The sequence below is a fragment of the Halichoerus grypus genome, chromosome 7, assembly GCF_964656455.1.
Source record: "Halichoerus grypus chromosome 7, mHalGry1.hap1.1, whole genome shotgun sequence".
In the NCBI taxonomy this organism is placed as follows: Eukaryota; Metazoa; Chordata; class Mammalia; order Carnivora; family Phocidae; genus Halichoerus; species Halichoerus grypus.
Window position 1 is genome coordinate 97,948,867 of NC_135718.1, and position 20,253 is coordinate 97,969,119.

At 51.8% G+C, this 20,253-nt stretch overlaps 1 protein-coding gene across 3 annotated transcripts in view; it reads left to right on the forward strand.

Annotated features, from left to right (window-relative positions):
- The window catches only part of RCSD1 (RCSD domain containing 1), a 63,556-nt gene that overhangs the window by 33,576 nt on the left and 9,727 nt on the right, over nucleotides 1-20,253 (forward strand). For 2 of the 3 annotated variants that reach the window (XR_013449817.1, XM_036076755.2), the window contains exons 2-5: nucleotides 11,085-11,186; nucleotides 12,315-12,404; nucleotides 16,615-16,686; nucleotides 19,252-19,449. Coding sequence is in view for 1 of the 3 variants with exons in the window: in XM_036076755.2 (XP_035932648.2) it covers nucleotides 11,085-11,186; nucleotides 12,315-12,404; nucleotides 16,615-16,686; nucleotides 19,252-19,449 (462 nt within the window). In the remaining 2 variants the exon portion in view is untranslated. The remainder of the gene's footprint in view (nucleotides 1-11,084; nucleotides 11,187-12,314; nucleotides 12,405-16,614; nucleotides 16,687-19,251; nucleotides 19,450-20,253) is intronic. The other variant, XR_013449818.1, reaches the window with a different exon arrangement.

Sequence of the window (20,253 nt, forward strand, 5' to 3'; positions counted from 1 at the left end):
GCGAAGAGAAGGCCCGCCGTTCAGAGGCTGCCTGACGGACAAGGTTGGGGTTGACCTGCTCCTCTGCCCCACTGTGGGAGGAGGGGCGGGGACAGGTGACAGTGTGTGGGAAGCCCAGCCTGGAGGCCACCTCCTCACCCCAGCACCCTCTCCCTCTCTTTGCAGCCTTTGCCCACCATCACCTTGTAGCAGGAGCCGAGTTTCAAACCCTTTGGCCCCCTGTCACCAGACTTTCTGTTAACCTGGCCACTGCCCCCAGAAGTTGTCGGCCCTCAACGTTTCTCAGGGCTCAGCCCCCTTCCCGTTCCTCCATATTCGCTCTTCCCAAATTCACCTCATGGCTCCCCTGGCAGATCCAGAAGCAGCAAGGAGGCTTGGCCCAGTGAAAGCATCATTCAGGGCCAGGGTCCACCTCTGTGGGCAGCGGTGGGTTGTCCATGTGCTCACTGTCCCCCTTTTATCACAATGGCAACAGCCTCCAAACTGGGCTCCCTGTCCCCAGCCCATCCATTTCTCAGCCAGAGGGAGCATCAGAATAAATCCAGTGGTTTTGCTTAAAACGCTCTGATGACTTTGCATGGCCCTTAGAACAGGGCCCTGGCTTAGAGGGCCCTTCCCATTCTGGCTGCTCGTCTCATCCCTCACGCCTCAAGCCCTGCACCAGGCTTAGGGACCTCTTGTGCTTCCTGAGCCGCCCCTGGCCTCACAGCCTTCACACATCCTGCTCTCCCCGGGGGGAGAGGGACCAGCTGTGCTCATCCTTCAAGCTTGGCCAGGTGGGTGCTTCTTCCTGGAAGCCTTCCCAGATGCCTCTGGCCAGGCTGCTGCCCAGGCTGTCTTTTCACTCTGGCCTTCTCCAATCACAGCATCCTCAACTCAATGTCACCTCTCCCCCCTTCTCCTCCTCTTTCCCTCCTCCCCCCCCCCCAGGGAGGTGTCCTGTGACCACAAGCACCAAAGCCGCGCCCAGCGCCCCCTCAGGACATTAGCACCACTCCCATACTCTGCATTCACTCGCTCATTTGTTCACTGCCGGTCCCTCCACCAAATGTGGGTCCCAGTGAGAGCAGGCACCTTGTCTTCAAAACTACGTGCCCACAGCTCGGAGCGCACAGAGGGGGGCTGCTCAGCAAGCCTTGGCCGGCTCGCTGTAGTCTTTCCCCGACGTAGCAAACTGTAGCTGAAACAGTGGAAGTCTATCACCTTGCAGGCCAGCAGTCACAAGTTTGACGTGGGTCTCATTGCACTAAAATCAAGTTGTTGGCAGGGCTGTGTTGCTTCTGGAGGCTCTAGGGGAAAAACTGCTTCCTCGCGATTTCCCAGCTCTGAGGCTGCCTGCCTGTCTCCGCTGTGGCCCCCCTTCCATCTTCAGGGCCAGCGGGGATGGATTGGGCCCTCCCCACAGCCTCACTCGCTCAGACGCTCAGCCCCCTTCCACCCCACTCTGCCACATCTAGGAAGCCACCTGACTGCACTGGGACCACCCAGCTCATTCAGGACGATCTCCTTATTTTAAGGGCAGCTGATTAGCAACCTAATTTCATCTGCTACCTTCATTCTCCTTTGCCATGGAACCTATCATATCAGGTTTCAGGGATTAGCATGCAGACGTCTTTGCGGGCCATTATTCTGCCTACCATGCAGATCTATTACACTTTAAATATGTTTTAACTGTCCCTGTTTCCCAGTAGCGCATAAACTCTGGGGGCAGGCAGCCCCCATTGTGGCCATTTCTGTCTCCTCCACCCAGTGTGCATTCACCATCATGTCTGTAAAGCCTCACAACTATCCCATGAGGAAGGGGAGGCGGGCATTATTCCCACTGTACAGATGAGGAGGTCGAGGCTTCAAGAGCCCATGTGAGTTGACCAAAGTCACACAAGGAAAGGGGCAGATCCAAGACTATGCTCAGGACCTACCCAGTGGCCTTACCAGCCAGCCTCCAAGCGCTCCCTGCATGAGGTGGTAGCAAGCAATAATCATAATCAGGAGAAGGAGAAGAAAAGGAGGAGAGGAGGAAGAAGATGATGATGGAAACACACTTTCCTTCTCAACAGCCCCGCCTTCAAAGAGCAGCGGCAAATCCCTTTTGTCGCCCAAGGACTGCAGAATGGGTGGAAATACATGCTAGTGTACCATCTGCTTCCAGAGGGATCCCCTTATACGACAAAGCCTGTAGCTCTCCACCGTGTGTTATTAGCTCACCATCGCCTGGGGACTAAAGTCCACACTCCGGAGCACCTCCGGAGCACCGTGGCTTTCTTGCACACGTCCCGGGAGGTAAGGGTCGAGCACAGAGGACGCTCACAGCAGGTGTTGGCTCTGAGGGCCCCTGTCATCTCGTGTCTTCCTCATTACAACACAGCGAGACAGGGATTATCAACCTGATATCACAGGTAACGAAACTGAGACTCAGAGACATAAGGTTTGCCCAAGGTCACCCATACGGCTGAGACATAAGTGCTAGCGCCCGGATTAAAACCTGGATCTGCCTCCGCCTGGACAGGCCACGTCTTTCTCTTTCTCTTCCTCTCTTTCATCCCCTTTCCACTTAGACCATATTGAACCAATTAAAGTTTCCCAAAGACATATTCGTCTTCCACGCTTTGACACTTTGCACCTGCCAGTCCGCTCCTGTGCCTGGTATGACCTCCTCCCTCTCCCCCCACTCCTTCCTTCCCTCCTGCCAAGCTCTTATTTACCCTTCAAGGTTGCTTAAGCATCACTTCCTCCATGAAGCTTTCCCTGATTCACTCACAAAACCTAAGTGCCCCTTCTCCTAAGCTTCCACGGCAATGACATGCATTTCCCAATTACAGCCACGGTCTTTCTGCATTATGGTGATTTTTATTATTCTGTCTTTCAGCTCCTTGAGCTGCAGGACCATGAACTTTCAACTTTATATCCCCACACTTAGCTAGTGTTGGGCACATGAAAGATGCTCAGTAGATATTCACTGAGTGAGTAAAGAAGTGAACGACCATGAATTGAGTGCCTCCTAAGTATCAGGCCCTTCCCTGGGTGCTTGACCATCAAACTCATTCTGTCCTCCTCACACACTTATAAGGCTGCATAATCAGCCCGTCCAGCAGCAAGCTGGAAGAGCCTCCTTAGATGGGTCTGCAGCTGTAAGGCGTGCTGGGAGCCTGGCAAAGCCCAAACCTGGGGATAGAGGATGCTAAACACGACGGGAGGGAAGTCAGGAACATAGAAACAGAGCTGGTTTCTCTCCATTGGCCTCTCCACTCCCAAACCAACAAGTTCTATTGAGAGAGAACTTACATACCATACAATTTTTTTTATCCACTTAAAGGGTAAAATTCGATGGTTTTTTGTATATTCACAGAATTGTGCGACCATCACTATGGTCAATTTTATAACATTTTTGTCACCTCACCAAAAAAGATACCCCATACGCCTTAGCACTACCCCACCTCCTTGTCTTCCCTTCCCCTCCAGCCCTACACAACCACAACTCTCTGTAGTAATCTATGACAGAGTAATCTACTACTGCTGGGAATCTACTCTCTGTCTCCACAGATTTGTTTATTCTGGACGTTTCGTATAAATGGAATCATGCGATATGTGATCTTCTGTGACTGGCTTCTTTCACTGAGCAATCATCATGTCTTCAAGGTTCATCCACACTATAGCATGATCAATACTTCATTCCTTCTCATGGCCAAGTGATAGTCCAATACATGGGTATGCCACAGTTGCCTATGCATTCATCAGTGAGTGGCCGTGGACTTGATATTTTGATCCAACTCTTTTGATTTGACACAGAGCTTTGGACAGCTGGGATGTTTATGTATTCATGACCTATGTCATGACCCTAAGAAGCATAAAATTAAACTTAGCTTTGCTTATTGTTTTAATCGCTCATTACGGTGCACATCAGTTTCTCAGGGATGGTTTGAACACTCAGTGATGGAGTGTCTGTTGAGTCTGCCTTGGTAATAAGATAGCCAACTAAAATGGCGGAGTCGAGATGGCCCCACCTGAGCAACAGATTCCTGAGTGCAGGAAACAGCGGGGAGCACATCTCAGCCAGCTGGAGCTCCCCCTGAGGCTTCGGTGACCCAAAGGGAATGGGAGAGCGAGAGTAGGCACCAGCCCCATAGCGAGCATTTGGTAATAGCTAACAATTCTGGAACGCTGACTTCATGCCACACCCCGTTCTAAGCATTTTACATGCATGAGCTCATTAAATCCTTCCAATGACCATATATCACAGGTGCTACCATTATCATCCCCATTTTACAGATAGAAACGAGGCACCGTGCTCACTTGAGCAGCATATATACTAAAAGGGGAGCCTGGGTGGCTCAGTCGGTTGTCTGCCTTTGGTTTGGGTCACCATCCCAGGGTCCTGGGTTTGAGCTCAGCGGGGAGCCTGCTTCTCCCTCTCTCTCTTCCCCTCCCTCTCCCCCTCCCCCTGCTCATTCTCTCTCTCTCTCTCTTTCTCTCGGTCTCTCTCTCTCAGATAAATGAATACAATCTTTAAAAAAAGAAAAAAAAACTGAGGCACAAAAAATTTAGGTACCTTGTCCAAGGCCACAGAACTAGTAAATGCAGAGGCAGGATTTGAACCCAGGCAGTCTGGCTCCGAGCCTGAGCTCCGTGCTCTACTGTCCCACGCAGAGCATGAGAACATCGCCAGCTGTGCACTCCTCCTGTGATAGACAGGGCTCATTCTGAATCTTGTGGGGACTCTGGGGATTCTAGCCACTTCCTGGTGTCCCTGGGAGAATGATGGCACAGCCTCCAGGAAACAGGGCACGTGTTGCAGATTGGGTTGGAACAAAGGCTGATGGATGTTAAGAATTCTGTTTACAGATGAAGAAACTGGGGGTCAGCAAGACCCACATCCAAGACTAGAGCCCAGACTCAAAATAAATGTGTTTTCCTTATGCTTGTCCAATAGGTAATGGGTTTGATAGAGACATTTAACAGATCTTATCTCCCAAATTACATCTATAAGGTCCTATCACTATAATGGCACTCGGGATGAACATCTCTATCCCCCTTCTCTGTTGTCCCTGCTGTGACCTGGGAAGGCACCTGGACCCTAACCCAGCCCGTGCCACCACCACTAACCCAGCTGACCGCTCCTGGATGACCCGCCATGCACCCGAGGCTGTGGGCTACACTGATTCTAAGACCACTAACGTATCATAGTGTGTCCCACCAACCGACCGAGGGCTGCTAAATTCTGTCCACGCTGCTGGGCTGCAACCACATCCCGGGAGGAAGTGGGAAGCCCTAAAGGTCCTCAGGAGGGACACGCTCCCCGGGGCAGGGGTCTGTGAGTCCTCCATGTGAGCACAGTCCTTTACCTGGGTTTCCCCTGGGAGAGAATCTCAGAGGCCAAGGACCTGCTATTTTCAGATCCTTAAAGCCTCCAAATGGGCAGGTAGGGGATATTTGGGACTTTTGGGGGCTTACATGAAATATTTGATCAGCATTCACATAAACCGTTGCTATTCCTCTGCCTCATCTTGTTGCTGTTTTTCCCCTTCTTCACCTCCTCTCCATTCCCACCTCCTCCAAAAAGGGCCGTTACCCTCTAAGGGCCACCACGGTGATCCCAGTACCTGTTGCGGTGTCTACAGATGTTCAAGAAATGGTGAAGAAGGGTCTCAGCAGCACGGGGGGCGGACGCGATGCTTTTTCTGTGCGGTGACATCCCAGGATTCTCACCGTCTGTCACCTGAGCCACAGTGCTCTTCCGGCCCCCACGGGATATCCCGTCTGCAGCCTGCAGGAAAATGTCTGCCAGGCCCGCATTGCGGCCACAGGAGAGCCAGCTCGGTGCCCGGAGTTCAGTCTGTGGACCCTCTCTTTTCCTTATTCTGTGCATCCTCTGATTTCATCTCGTCCTGTGACTGCGAATACCAGCCCTAACAAGTGACTTTCCAAGTTCTGGGTCCAGCCTGGACACCTCCTCTGAGCCCTGGACTTGGTTACGTTCGCGTCCCTCTACTGCATCTCCTCCTGGATGTCTACAGACATTTTGAACTTCCACGACCAAGAAAGAACTGTTCATCCCCCGTCTACCCTCACTCACATCTCTCTCCCCAAGCCAGGAAAAAAGAGCCCTGCATCCCGTTGTCCAAATCAAACTTCCAGGAGTCGTCCTTGGCTGCTCCCTTCCTTGTTCCCCAGACCCAGTGCATCAGTAATTCCTCACTGTCGTGCCCCCAGATACCCCATTCTGACCCCTGCCTGCTGCAAGCCTGGCCACTCCACTGTTAGCACTCAGCTGGACCGCCTACAGAAGCTTCTTCCTAGTCTCTCTGCTCCCTACTCCCATCCGTCCTCCACAGAGAGCCTCTTGTGTGTGACCTAGCTCACACCCCTCCTTGAAACCCTCCGAAAGGCATGCTGTGCCCTCAGAATAAACTACAAATTGCTTCCCACAATGTGGCCCCCCAGGCTCCCTCTCACCCTTACGCACCGTGTCTCCCTCAGCCTTTGTTTCTGTCTGTGTTTTCTGCTCAGGAGAGTTTTCCTCCCATCTTTTCCCCAGCTGGGATTTAACTCAGATGATCCCTCCTCATAAATGTCTTCCCCCACCCCCAGAGATAAAATGCCCTATTTTATCTCTTCCTTAGCATTGAACGAGTCCTCTTATTTACCTGTGTATATGTCCCCCCCCGGAAGAGCAACCCCTTAAGTGTGAGGACTCTGTCTTGTTTACCGTGATACCCCAGGGCCTAGAACAGTAGATGTTTATTGATGACAGAATATATTAATGACTGAGTAAGCTAACCCTTCCAGGAAAGGTCTAGAGTTCCTTAGCATGTTGGTCTGGAAAGAGCTGGAGCTTTGGTATCTAGACAAGTCTGGTGCTGGCACTTCCTGACTTGAATAGCAAGTCACTCAGCAACTTGGGGTGGTTTCCTCTCCAGGAAGAAGTGTTTTGAGAGTTACTGCAAGTGTACCAAGTGCTATAAAGACTGTGCTTCCCACAAAGCAGGTGCTCTAAGAATGTAGGTAGGTCAAATGGGCCTTCCTGGTTCCCGGTCCAGTGCCGTTTGCATCATCCCAGGATGGTAATGGCTGAACGTTGGGTGAATTGAAGAGTCAGGGATAAGGTAGGAGTGTAAAGGAAAACTCTGGAACAATTGTGGCATCCCAGAGAGACAGTCTGTTGATCCTTTCGAAGTGACAGTTTAAGTATGGTCATGTTGGAAGGGTGTGAATCCCTTAAAGGACTGTGTTAAGATCCGTCGTCGTTCTAAAAGAGCAAAGAAGCAAACATACTCCATACTTTCAAGGCTCCGGTTGTCTGGCCTGTTTCTGGTGAGCAAAGAGAACCTTCCTACGAGCCGAGAGCAGGGGTTCCTCAGCCCCCAAGCTGGTCCTCTCATTGCTTCTCCTTCCAAGCTGTAGATGGAGAGGCCTCCCTTGGTGCCTTTTTTCCCTAATCCAGGGCCCAGACAGCGTCAGATATAGACGTTGGACCAAGGAGGAGGATGGAGAACCCGGGGCAGAGTCAGGGAGGTAGGTAGAGCCCACGATTCAGGCCTGTACACAAAGGTTCCACTATGTGGATGATCAGCAGCATGCAGATTGTATTTACTCAACATGGCAACAGCTCGGGGGAAGTTCCATGCTGTCCAGACACAGGGACTCCTCAGTTCTCAGAAGAAAGTCCCATAGAAATGGAAAGTAAACACCAGAGGTGATTTTTTTCTGGCCTCGGCAAAGTCAGACAGGAACCACACGAGTGGTTTCCAAGCTGGCTGGCAGGGCCAGGCTGGATCCGTGGCAGGGAGGGCTTGGTGAGCAAGATCTGGGCCCAGGAGAATGGAGTGGAGACCCACAGTCTGGAAAGACGAGTGTCAGCTAAAGCGAGGCACAAAGGGAGTTGAGTCCAGAAAACAGATTGAAGACATAGAGATTAGCCCAAGAAGACAGGACGCACTGAGGTCTCAGCAGTGACTCAGACCCAGGCTGGAGGCAGGCCGGGGAGAACCTGTGACTGGCATGGTCCCAAGGGGTAAGTTGGGGTGTCAGCGACTCTGGGAACAGGTACAGCCCTGCCCCTGCGAGCTAAGTTGGATGTGGGGGTAGGGGGAAGAAAGCGCCCTTCGACAAGGACTTTCTACGCTCTGGGCTCTGTGTTAAATGCTTTATGGGCATCTTGGGGACAGAGGAAGAACACTTAATCCCAGGGAGGCTGTGGGGTCCCAGGAAAGTCTGGGGCTAGGCAGGGACCCTGAAGTCTTTCTCAGTCCAGGTGAGACGGTGGTCTTACCAAACCAGCCTCAGGGCCGGGAGAAAAACCTAGAGGAGTCGCTCGCTAACCTGGAGCCGAGGCGGGGTGCCTTTGAAGCGCTAGAGGTCAGCAGCCGTACCTGCCAGAATCGCAAGGCAGAAACCCAGGCGGAGCCTCAAGCAGCCCGAGGCGTTGGCTTCTGTCCAGCTCCAAGGCCCCGCTTCTCCCGTTGTACCGGTGCAACCCAGTGGCTAATAATAGTTTCACTTCTTACACAGCACTTCACAGTTTTCAAAGCACCTTCACAAATTATACTATCTAACTGATACCAATTGCTGGATTAGCAGGTGTTGGAGTAAAGCGTCTCATAGATTACTGTTTGGCTTCTACTGTGTGACTCTGGCTAAGTTACTTGCCCTCTCTGGGCTTCAGTGTGGCAGCTGGGAGAAGGCAGTTTTCTACAACACAGAATAAGAGTCTGGAGAGGGGCTGGTGGTGAATGGATTTGCCAGGCTTCAACAAGCTCTGGAGTTCTTCGACATTCTAAAGAAGAGCCATTCACTGGGCTCCAGGAAAACAAACTCAGATGTCTTATAATCTTTCCTTCAACCCAGCTTTTAAGCCCTAAATGCTTCCAGTTCTATCACTTCTGAGCCCCTTGCCAGGCCCCGTTTCGAGACGAGGAAGTTAGGGAGGAGTTTTTGATTCCTGTACAGCTCTATTTTTATCTGGAATGTATCTTCCTGCACACCAGTGATTGGTGCCTTCGAAGCGGAGGTAAAGTACACTGTCAGCAGGACCCGAGCAATAAATAGCAACGGACAGAGAGACTGATCTGTTATGTGGGCAGGAAGTTAGACAGATGGACAAACCAATCAGCCAAGAGTGGCTCCATTAGAGGCTCTGTGCTAAAGCCTCTCCATAGGATCCAAAGGACACGATGTTTGCCTGTGACCACCCCTATCATGGCAGGTGTGGGAGGCAGACAGGTGTGAGCCCCGGGAGCTCTGCCCAGTGGGGCACGACTTGGGGGGGCGCTCAGGCTCCCCAGCTTTTCCCCAGCTTTATGGGGAACACTGGCTCCCTGAATGGAGGTGAATCCTTCCACATCTGTATGCGAAGTCAGCACTGGGTGTTTAGGCTGGAACGGGCTTGACCTTGAATTATAGCAGGAAACAGTAAAGACGAACTGGTCTTTCCTCCAGAACAGCCTGTTCTCGGATCTGAAGGTCTGTGTTCCAGCCGCTCCTTCCCATCTCTAAACAAAGCCTTCTTCACAGAGCTCGGCTCCGTTTACTTCACTTCACAACAAGAGGTTAGTGGGGCTTGGGGCTTGCCTTGCCCCTGCTCCAACCAGCCAGGGTCTAGCATGACCGATGACATTTACTTTGGAGGGAGCACCCAAATAAGAAAGGTTGGAGACACCTTCTAGCACAAAAAGGAGGGCCTAGGAAGCCTGCGTGCACGTGCGTGTGGCGCCCAGGGGTGCAGGCCTGCAGCCGGAGGGGGGCATGCCTTGTCTTTGTGGGCCACGAGCCCCGTGCAGAGACCCCGGTGGGCTTTCTCGGGCCTGCTGCTGCCCAAATCCCAGTTTCAGGCTAGACGTGAGGAGGGGAAGTGGTAGGGGGCGTTTGCAGCTGTGTAAGAAATGCCGTCATCGTGGTCCCCAAAACAAGAGCCTAATGTCTCTAGGACAGGACATTTAAAAAATACTGAAACCAGGTGGTTATGTAGGCCACATGCCACACGTCAGAAGTGGGGTGCCGTTTACAGCGCTCGCTGACTCACCGAGTGTGTCTCGGTGACAAGTGGCACGTGGGCGCGATCAGTGTCCAGGGTGCGTCTTGGTCGCGTCAGGGAGCCTGGAGGCACCTGGAGGGAGGGACCGGTGACCTGCGCCCGTGGCAGAGCAGGGGCCACGCATGCTTGTAGCCAACTTGGAGAAACCTGACTTTCAGGTAGTTCCTTCAGCAAAAAGGAGCAGAAGGGGAAAGGGCTGAGCTTCTCTCGGGGAGGACGCTGTGGAGAGCAGGAATGCATCACGCGAGGACCTAATGTGAATCAGCACAAGGGCTCTTGCAAGGAGCCCGCCGCTGGCAGTAACAACAAGCCTTCCAAAGCTCTTCACAGTGTGCCCCGCCTGGCCCCGGCACTTCAGATAGTGAATCATTCAATCCACGGAAAGGTACAGAAAGGTGAAGCCATTAGCCCCGGTCACTGAGCTAGTAAGAGATGCAGCAACCCAGGGGTTGGATCCAGGCGGTCCAGCTTTCATCTGCATGCTACGTGCCCCTCAGATTATTTCTTGATTAATTCAGCAAATAGGTACCGAACGCTTCTTTGTCCAAGGCACTCACTTAAGTAGAGAAGACAAGACCTATATACATGTTCGAAGTTCAATAGAGGGCATTTGCTTACCCCGTTCCATACACTTAAAGCCCTGCTTTCCAAAGCATTTGCCACCATTTCTGAAGACCTCTTCTGACCAAGGGAAGGAGACTCCTGTGCCGTCTCTGATATACCCCTTTCCAGTCTGGGTCTTTGCAGAATGAGGAACACTGGGCTTATACTACTTCCCAGATCCCTGGGTGCCCCTTCGGGAGGACCCAGTCTATTCCTCTCCAGACCCCCGGAGCCACACCCAGGGCTGAGCGCATCGTCAAAATGCACTAAAGGTGGTTGACTGGATGGTTTTTAAAATCCTTGGACGCTGGGGCCAATTGCAAGATGCTATTAAAATACCTCGTTGTCCCTGCTTCCCTGCTCCAGGCCACAGCTCAGTGGCACCCAGGAGCAACATGGAGAAGAGCCGAGTGCACGTTTGCCCGTTAACTTTCGCTTCCCCTCGGTTTGCCAGGACAGATCGGCAGAGTCCAGTGCCAATGTGGATGACTCGGCGCCCCCCTCGGTGGCCCAGCTGGCCGGGCGGTTCAGGGAGCAGGCTGCCACTGCAAAGGAGGTGAGTCAGGCGGCGCCTGAGCCCCTCTTCTGGGAGGGGGCTGGAGGAAGGGGAAGTCTGGGTCAGGCCCAGAGGAGAGGGAGGGAGGAGGCTTGGTAATTACCAAATTAGGAAGAGAAGCCAGAGAGGGGTCCCTCTGAATGTGAGGAATGTGGCCAGGCTGCTGGGCCTGTGCAGAATCTTTCCCCACCAGAGCGAGGCTTACACTCTGGCTGGCAGGGGGGAGACACAGGCCAGAGAGCTGGAAACATGGGAGTCTGGATTCATTTCCATCTTGATCATCGGCTGTGGGAGACTTAGATCCTGCCCAGATGTGCCAGACCTGGACTGGCTCAGAATACAGAGATGCCCATGCTCGGCTCCTGCTCCGGGGTCCAGGAGTCAGGGGCAAGGCGAGAGGGGGGCAGATTCCGAATTGAGAGTTGAAGAGGAAGAGAAAACATCCAGGGAAGTGCATTCTGATGGGAGGCCAGGGATCAGGAAGGACAGGGATCCAGTGACCACCGGACTCCAGGGGAATCCAGTTGGAGAGGACAGTGTAAAAAGGGTTGTCGCAACGCTGGAGAGATTTGGGCTAGATTTTCCCGAGTCACACAGTATACAGAGCTCAGGAGGAGTGACAGGAAGGAGACTGCACCCCAAGGTGGGCGATGGTCCCCTTGGGGCAAACCAGGGAGCAGCCATCAGCCTTTTTTAGGTGCAGTATTTTGTGCTTTTGTTTTCCCATCTGAAAAATCAGTCTTTAATTTCTAGACAGTACAGCAATGTCATAAAGGGTGAAGAAGATAGTGTTGACCTAAGGTGCCAGCAACGCTTGGAAGCTGGAAGCAGGTGTCATTTTGAGATGTTGTTTCAGGCCAGTGAATCTCAAGTCAGAGAGGATGTTCCAGCAGAAAAGAACCAGGCCAGGAGCCAGGAGCCTGGAAGTCAGAAGGGGTGGACAGCGGAATAGAATTAATGCATAGGGCTAATGGGTCCGTCTTAAAGACATGTCACCCCTCCTCCATCTTTTCTCTCTGGACATCCCTGAACATTCCTAAAACCAGCTTCCACTTACTCCTCTTCCTCCCTGTTGCCTGATTAGCTCTCTCTCTTTTTCTCTCTGTGTGTCTGTCCCCCTCCCTCTAGACACCAGCCTGTAAACCGACAAGAAGGAAACCACCCTGCTCCCTCCCCCTGTTCCCCCCCAAGGTAGAGCTGGGCCAGAACGGTGAGGAGGTAAGTGCTGTGTCAGAGCTCAGGGGGTGCCGGTTATGGATCTGCGTTCTCCTTCTAGAGGAGAGGGCACAAAACACGCACATTTAGGCCTTGGAACCTGCACAGGGAATTTCTCCCTTTCAGATTCAGGGATGAAGCTCCTCTTCTTAATGCTTCTGGAATCCTTTACTTTAGACACCAGGCTCCTTTCTACTCTTTCTCATGGAGACTCCTTTAGGATTTGTTTAGGACTGGAGCACTGTTCTCCAAGCCGGAGAATTTCAACAAAGAGAACAAACGGGCCATAGAGTATTACCACGCCAGGTTCAGGAGTCACCAAGGTTATGTTTCACTCCAGGTCCGACTTCTGTGATCTTCCTTGGGCAGAAGGCGCCTGGAAAGAGAGGCCACACTTACATAAGGCAGACTTGCCTCGTGAGAGAGAGTACCGTGGTTTCGTGCTATCCTTGTAAAGACTGGCTGTCGTTTTGGATCACTGGAAGACAATCAGAGCACACAGAGGCCTCGTTGCCCTCACATATAAATATCCGATGTTACCAACAAAAGAAAAGCTCTGGTATCACAGACCGTAGCCAGCAACAGATTCCCAGACTGGGTAGGTACCTACCCTTATCTATCTCATCGCAGCTGTAAGAGTGACTTCTCTGCGCCCCCTCCCAGCAGCCCATGAACCTTCATCGTGGTCACGTCACGGTCCCCCAGAAATGAACTTGCATGTTCTCTCGTCCAGCCTGGAAGACCAACCCCAAGAGAAAGCAAGGAAGGCAAAGACAGCTCAGTTCCCAAATCCCACGTCAGTTACCTCTCTCCTCCTTTCTTTTTGGGGACCAGCAACCTGACGATAGACACTAGATACCTGTGTGAACTTGTGCACCTATGGTAGTGACCTTGAGCATCTATGGTAGTGAACGTGTGGAGTAGGGCGACAGTTTCAAACCTTTCCCACCCAAGGCTTACAGGCCGAAGCCCATCAGAGAAAGCGGAAATTCATTGCTGCCGGTCAAGTGGGGTGGGGGCATCTAGAGCCCCACTGCTCTGAGGTTACTCCCCCAGGCCCTGAACAAGTGTCTTCTTCTGGAATGGGAATCCCAAGAAATACAGTTTTTAAAAACTGAGTTTTTTGTTGGAATTTCTTCGAGCACTAACATTATGATTCTGTGGCCTCATGGAGTTATTAGCCAGTGCTATGACCAAATACATTCCAACAACTTCTCTTTACGGAGGGTCAACTTCTCCTTGTGACTTTCAGCCCCCGGGCTTGGTGTCGGTGCCAGGCCACAGGCTGAGGCCGTGGCCCTTGGGAGCCTACTGTGAGGCTGCCCCCTGATGACCCGGGCTCAGCCCTGGAGAAGCCCCTGTCTTGCACTGAGCCTGCTTCCTTATTTGTGAAATGGGGACACGAACACTAACCAGACAGATGACGGGGGCTGGATGGGGACGTTTTATTCCCTGGAATAAAAGCAGAGTGAGTCAGTTTAGTTCAGTGGCTCTGGGAGAAATCAATCTACAGGTTCATCCCATGAGGCACCACCCGGCAGTGAAACGGGCTCTAGGAGCCAAGGGCAAGATGAATAGGAGGGTGGATTTTAGAAGAAAAAGTCTGGCCTGGAGTGGCAGGCTGCATGCACATAGGAAGGACATTGCTTCCAGGATCGATGAGTTCTTGTCACCTTGGAAATCACATAGAAATAAGAAGAACCACCAGCTTTGTCTGGCTGGGCTGGAGAGAGGCTTCTGCCTGCAGGAGCCCTAATTCCCGAAGCCTCGGAGGGGGGCCTGGAGGGCACGGCCCCAGGCAGGCGACTCCTCGGTGCAGGGAAGGGTCTTTGCACCCCTTGTTCATTCCTGCCCCTCCCAGGCCTGCTCAGGCCTGAGACCGTGGGGTGACTCCTCTCTGGAGGACCCAACCACAAGAGTAGTTAGCATGGCCGTCTGCAAAAGCGCTGAAAAGCACTCCCATCTGAAAGATCAGCTTCGTAATTTCTAGGCATTACAGGAACGTCATGCGTAGACGTATATGCATACATCCAGAGCTTGAGGCAGGTGCCCCCCGCCCCCCAGGATGGTGCTAGACCCGGCCGCTGGCCTGGAATCCTGTTAAATGGCAAAGGAGATGCTGCCCCCTGCTGCCAAGCGCAGGAACTGCACCAGCCACTATTGCGGAGCCTTCCCGCTCTGCGGCTCGCTCCTAATCAGCACGGACGTCGTCGAGCAGGAGCTGGGTTCCCAGTGCTGTCCTATAGCGAAGAGGCTGGTTATCGAATGTCCCCTCTCTCTTCAGAAGGTAGCGGTCGCTTGGGGAAGAGAAGAGTTTCTGGTATTACATAAAGTGATCTTTGTCAGCAGAATCCTTGCCGCCGTTCCCAAAACAGTGTCTTCAGAAACACTGGCTCCTGTGAAATTTCACCATAAAGCACAGAAATTAAAAACAACTGATTCGGGGCTGGAAGCCGTACTCCTCAGGGACACGTGGCTCCTTGCAAGACTGCTCTCGGAATACGTCTGACAGCGTAAACTCATGTGGCCGGAGGTGCCTTCACGCTGGAAGAGTCCTTAGAATCATTTTTAAAAAAAGATTTTATTATTTATTTGAGAGAAAGAGCATGAGCAGGGGAGAAAGGGCAGAGGGAGAAGCAGAATTCCCACTGAGCAGGGAGCCCAGGGCTCAGTCTCAGGACCCTGGGATCATAACCTGAGCCGAAGGCAGACGCTTAACTGACTGAGCCACCCAGGCGCCCCTAGAATCATTTATTCTAACCCGCCTGCCTGGGTCTTGGTTAGGAGGCTGAGGCCAGGGCACCCATCCGGCTCCTGTCAATGCCCAAGTCCCAGCTGGAAACTGTACCACTCCGCACCTCTCCCTCAATGTTGGGCCTTAAAAAGGCCACAAGGAGTTTGCCTGAGTAAGTCTTCCTCCTTCCATCACTAACGTACAATCATCTCGCTCAATAAATATCTCAGAATATCTCCAAGAGATGGGTGTTACTCTTCTTTTTATGATTCAGGTACACTAGGACACAGGGGCAGGAAACATATGTGGGGTCTCCAAACTGTAGACAAGTCTGTTTTCTGCCTTGGCCTTTCCTAAACCCCATGGAAGTCACCTCCATCACCATCATCATTACTCTTATCACTCCTGCGTGTGGAGATCAATGTATCTGTGGACCCAGACTCAAGTTACAGGGATTGTACACAAAACAAGGAGTCCATTTTTTTTATTTTTTTTTTATTTTTTTTTATTTATTTTTAAAGATTTTATTTATTTATTTGACAGAGAGAGACACAGCGAGAGAGGGAACACAAGCAGGGAGAGTGGGAGAGGGAGAAGCAGGCTTCCCACGGAGCAGGGAGCCCAATGCGGGGCTCGATCCCAGGACCCTGGGATCACGACCTGAGCCAAAGGCAGATGCTTAACGACTGGGCCACCCAGGCACCCCCAAGGAGTCCATTTTTTTAGATAAAATTAACTACAGACAAGATTCCTGATGTACATTCATCACGAAAATATCTCCAACTAGCAGATCGTAGGTATGGTTTTCTATATATGTATTAGCCATTGACCGCTTCTTAGAGGCCAGAGACTAAATCATATTCATCTTCATATAACCAACACAATGCCCAGAATGTAGTAGAGAGTAAATGTCTGCTTAATGAGAATGAATAGTCAATGTTTGGGAGAATGATAATCTATAAATAATACATTGATGGGATTTTCCAAAATATCATTAGTTCAAGGGAAGATTTTCAGTTGTACCTCTGTGAGGTTTTAGCTTTGGTCTGTGGTTTCTTGTTTTAGTTGTGCAAACAGAACATATGGTCATTTCGCCCTTTCTCTTTGGAATTCCCTCCTGTTGTTGGCTCACTTTGTTGAAGGTCATGAGGTGACGATCTCATTCCCTCAGACATGGTCTGTTCTCTCGTAATGACCATGAAGTCATCCTTCCTGGACCAGGAGGCCTCCTGTGTTTCAGACGTCTGTCCTGCCTGCTCTGATTCATAGATTCAAGTGGCCTTGCCAACTGTGGGATGTGGGAGGGGTGGAGGGGAGCCTACGCTGGCCCAGGCCCGAACGAGGTAGCTGAAGCTAAGTGGGAAAGTGGTGACACCAGCTTGTGCCCCTTTTCTTCCACCTGTGCCTTGTGAGCTCCAGCCAGAACACCACCTCCCTTCACCTCGCTCATTTGGTTGTTTTGGTCCGTTTGCTCTATAGAAATCACCGCCCAATGCAAGCCATCCTCCTAAAATCAAGGTGAAGAGCTCGCCTCTGATTGAGAAGCTTCAGGTAAGTGCAAAATGGTACTCTGACCCCACCTCATCTCTTATCCAACATTTGCATGTCTTCGGGGCTCCTGGGGGTAGCACCTGCTGTCACCTGAAGAGTTGATCTCTGATAAGCAGCTGTGAAGGATGAGGAGCTCTATCCAGGGGCAAAGGGCTAATATAAAGATTCCATCCAGCACCAGCTCATGTGGTCAACAGCTAATGGTGGTTGGTGGATAATGGGGTGTCCCAAGAGTCTGGAAAAAGAGTGCAAGAAACGCTCCAGGACTAGCCAAGTCCTCTCCCCCTAGGCCTGAATGCCCCTACAAACCATTTCAGTTCTGCATAGGGCTGAAATTCAGCGGCTAGGCATTGCGCTGATATGGCCAAATCTGTTGTTTGGAAAGCTTGCCTCCCTACCTATCACTTTGTGAGCCCAGAGCCCTCACCACTGTGCCCGTAACTGGCTGGCTTTCCTGGGGGTGTACATGAACCTTGTGGCACTGAACTTGAGCTCACGGTCTTTGGGAGGAGACGAGACTTTTCACACATGATACAATAGAAGACATAAACTCTCGGAGAGTAAATACCGAGATCTAAATTGTGTGTAACCCCCCGACTCCTACTACTCTAAATCGGGGTTTCTCAACCTGGGCAATATTGGGGCAGGATAATTTTGTGGCAGGGCACTGCCTTGTGCATTGCAAGATGCTTAGCAGCATCTCTGGTCCCTACCCACTAGATGCCGGCAGCACTCTCCAACAAGCTGTGACAGTGGGAAACATCTCTAGGCATTACCAAATGTCTCCCCGGGACGCGACTGCCCCCCCACCCCCACCCCCACCCCAGATCAGAACCACTGCTCAGGAATTTTATTTTTATTTATTTATTTATTTATTTATGCTCAGGAATTTTAGAGCAAGAGTACAGTAGAGTGGACAGGAGTAATTAATGCATGCTTTATGAAACGCCTAGACCCTGAATCGGTCCTCCAGGATGGGTGGCTGGAAAGGAAGGAGGCAGGTGCTCCTGATGTGGGACCAGCATGAGCTAAAGCATAGAGGAGGGTTGGCATAGGTCTGGCTGGGGCCTGTGGAGGCTGCCCCGGCTTTCACCACGGTCTCTGTGCAACCACCCGGGAGAACAGCAAGGCTCTTGTGCACCGTATCCTCCCATCTGGGCCCAACTAAGAAAACCAGCTCATCAACTTTGCTCCAAAGCTGTTATTAGGGGTGTGTCAAGACAAGCAGCCACAGCTTTTGCAATTCCACCTCTGGGAGAGCCCAGGGATTTGGCCCCCAGCCTGCTTTGGGGTTAAGAAAAGCATCTCTGGTTTCTGGTCATGAGCTTACCCTGTGCAGTGTGGGAGGGGGCTCCCCAGAAGTTGAATTCCTACTGAAAAGCCCTGATTGCCCTCCAGCTGCAGGGAAGGAGTGGGGCTGCCTGTCACGCTGGGAGGCTGCAGGGATCTCATGTACATAAGGAGGATCTCTCAGAAGGGATCCAGATGTGCACATCCCCTCTCGTAGCCAGCCCAGGGGTGCAGGCCAGGACCCTCACCTTTGCCTCCCTGCAGTCCATCTCAGCCCTCATCCGAGTGCCAGAAATTCATTCCCACGTGCTCTGTGCCCCACAGTCTTGGTCTCCTTCCCCTTCCCTTCCCCATCATTAAGGAGCCTCTCTGGGAGGCACAGCAACTGAGAATAAGGTTGTGATCGCTAATCATTCAATCTCATTAAGAATGTCAGCAACAGGATGACAATTTGGCCAGATCCCATAGGAACCTTACTTTGTTGGGAAGGGGGGGAGGGGGAGCCAAGAACTAAGAAATGCATCATCCGCTAGACTTTTCAGCCAAATATTCTATTAGATGAGTTATGAAGTATGATTTTTCCTCCCTGGAGTAGTCCATAATTCAAAGCTCAAGTTTCCTGCTAGCTAGCAAGATATATTTTTATTTGCAAGCAGTCTTACAGAGGGAACTTTCCAGCTTGAACTTGGGTGGGGAGGGAGACCTCCTTTAACGCCCAGCCCTGAATTCCTGTCACCAAGCCTGCCCCTTGGTACTCATCACATGCTGCTTTTTTAACATGGCTCGGGCTCACAGCATTGCTATGTAGTTTTATATTTTTAATTCTTTTTTTTTAAGATTTTATTTATTTGGCAGAGAGAGACAGTGAGAGAGGGAACACAAGCAGGGGGAGTGGGAGAGGGAGAAGCAGGCTTCCCGCTGAGCCAGGAGCCTGATGTGGGGCTTGATCCCAGGACCCTGGGATCATGACCCAAGCCGAAGGCAGGCTTAACGACTGAGCCACCCAGGCGCCCCTATATTTTTAATTCTTACCATGACTCAGTCTTATCCAGCTCTGGAGGGCGGGGGGTGGGGATGGGGTATGAGCGGGTGGTGGCAAGAGACAGTGCCTCCAGGACCAGGGCAATGGATACTTGGTTAGGAAGCGACACAGAAAGCCTCACATTACCTGGTTACCTGGCCCCAACCAGTTCCAGGCCACATACCCAACAAGCTCAAGCAGAAACTCTTAGGGTCCCCCACCCCAACTTGAAATGCCTCACCTTTTCTTGGCAGGCCAATTTAGCTTTCGATCCAGCGGCCCTGCTACCTGGGGCCTCGCCCAAGAGTCCTGGACTTAAGACCGCGGTGTCACCATTCCAGAGCCCACCTTCCACCCCCAGCAGCCCTGGCGTGCGGTCTCAGGAGACAGAGGAGGTGCCAGTTAGCTTTGACCAGCCTCCTGAAGGGAGCCATCTGCCCTGTTACAATAAGGTAATGTCTGGGTCCAAAGCCCTGCGGCGTGTTGGTAGAAATGCAGGCACTGGGCAGTCCTGAATCATCTCTGCCGTGATGTTGTCCTGGGGAAGGGAGGACGCACGTGAGCTGCCATCAGAGTTGGTTCTCAACAGAAAGGAAACTTCTCTGTGCCTGAGATGGCCCCTCTCCCTAGCCTGCCTCTCTCATCCCCTCTCCCAGAGCTGTGCCCTCACCCGGAAGGCACGCCTGGGGGATGGAGCGCTCTATCCTTCGTGGAGAGAGGGCTGAGAATTCAGGACGGGTCCCAGCCACACAGATAGTTGTGTCAAAAACTGAAAGCAAAATCTGAAGACCTGATCAGTGATTCACACAGAGGGTGGGCAGGGTCATTAGGACTCCAAACCACACTGCTCTGGCTTGATGTAAATACTTTTAAGTGCCCCAGTATGTGTTCAAATCATTCTTACCGCAGCTTGCCCTATTTAAAGACTAGCCAAACTGTTCCCTTTACAAAAAGATGTAGGTAAGGCCTCTTTCTGTAGATGCCCTGAGTCTGCTTTCTTTCGTCAGATCCTCGGCCCTACTATACACGGTAAGAATCAGAGATACGGTCCAGTACTGTCCAAGCAGGTGCCCGGCAAATCTGGGCCAGAGCCCGGCAAGGGCCAACATAAAGGGATCTGATGCCAGGGAATGGCAAATGGATAGAACTTTAAAGTAATGGATGGAAAGAGTGGGGTCTTCTGGACCATTCCAGAAAATCCATGGGGGAGAAGGTCAAATGTGTAGAAACAGGTAGAATCCAGGGAAACAAATGTG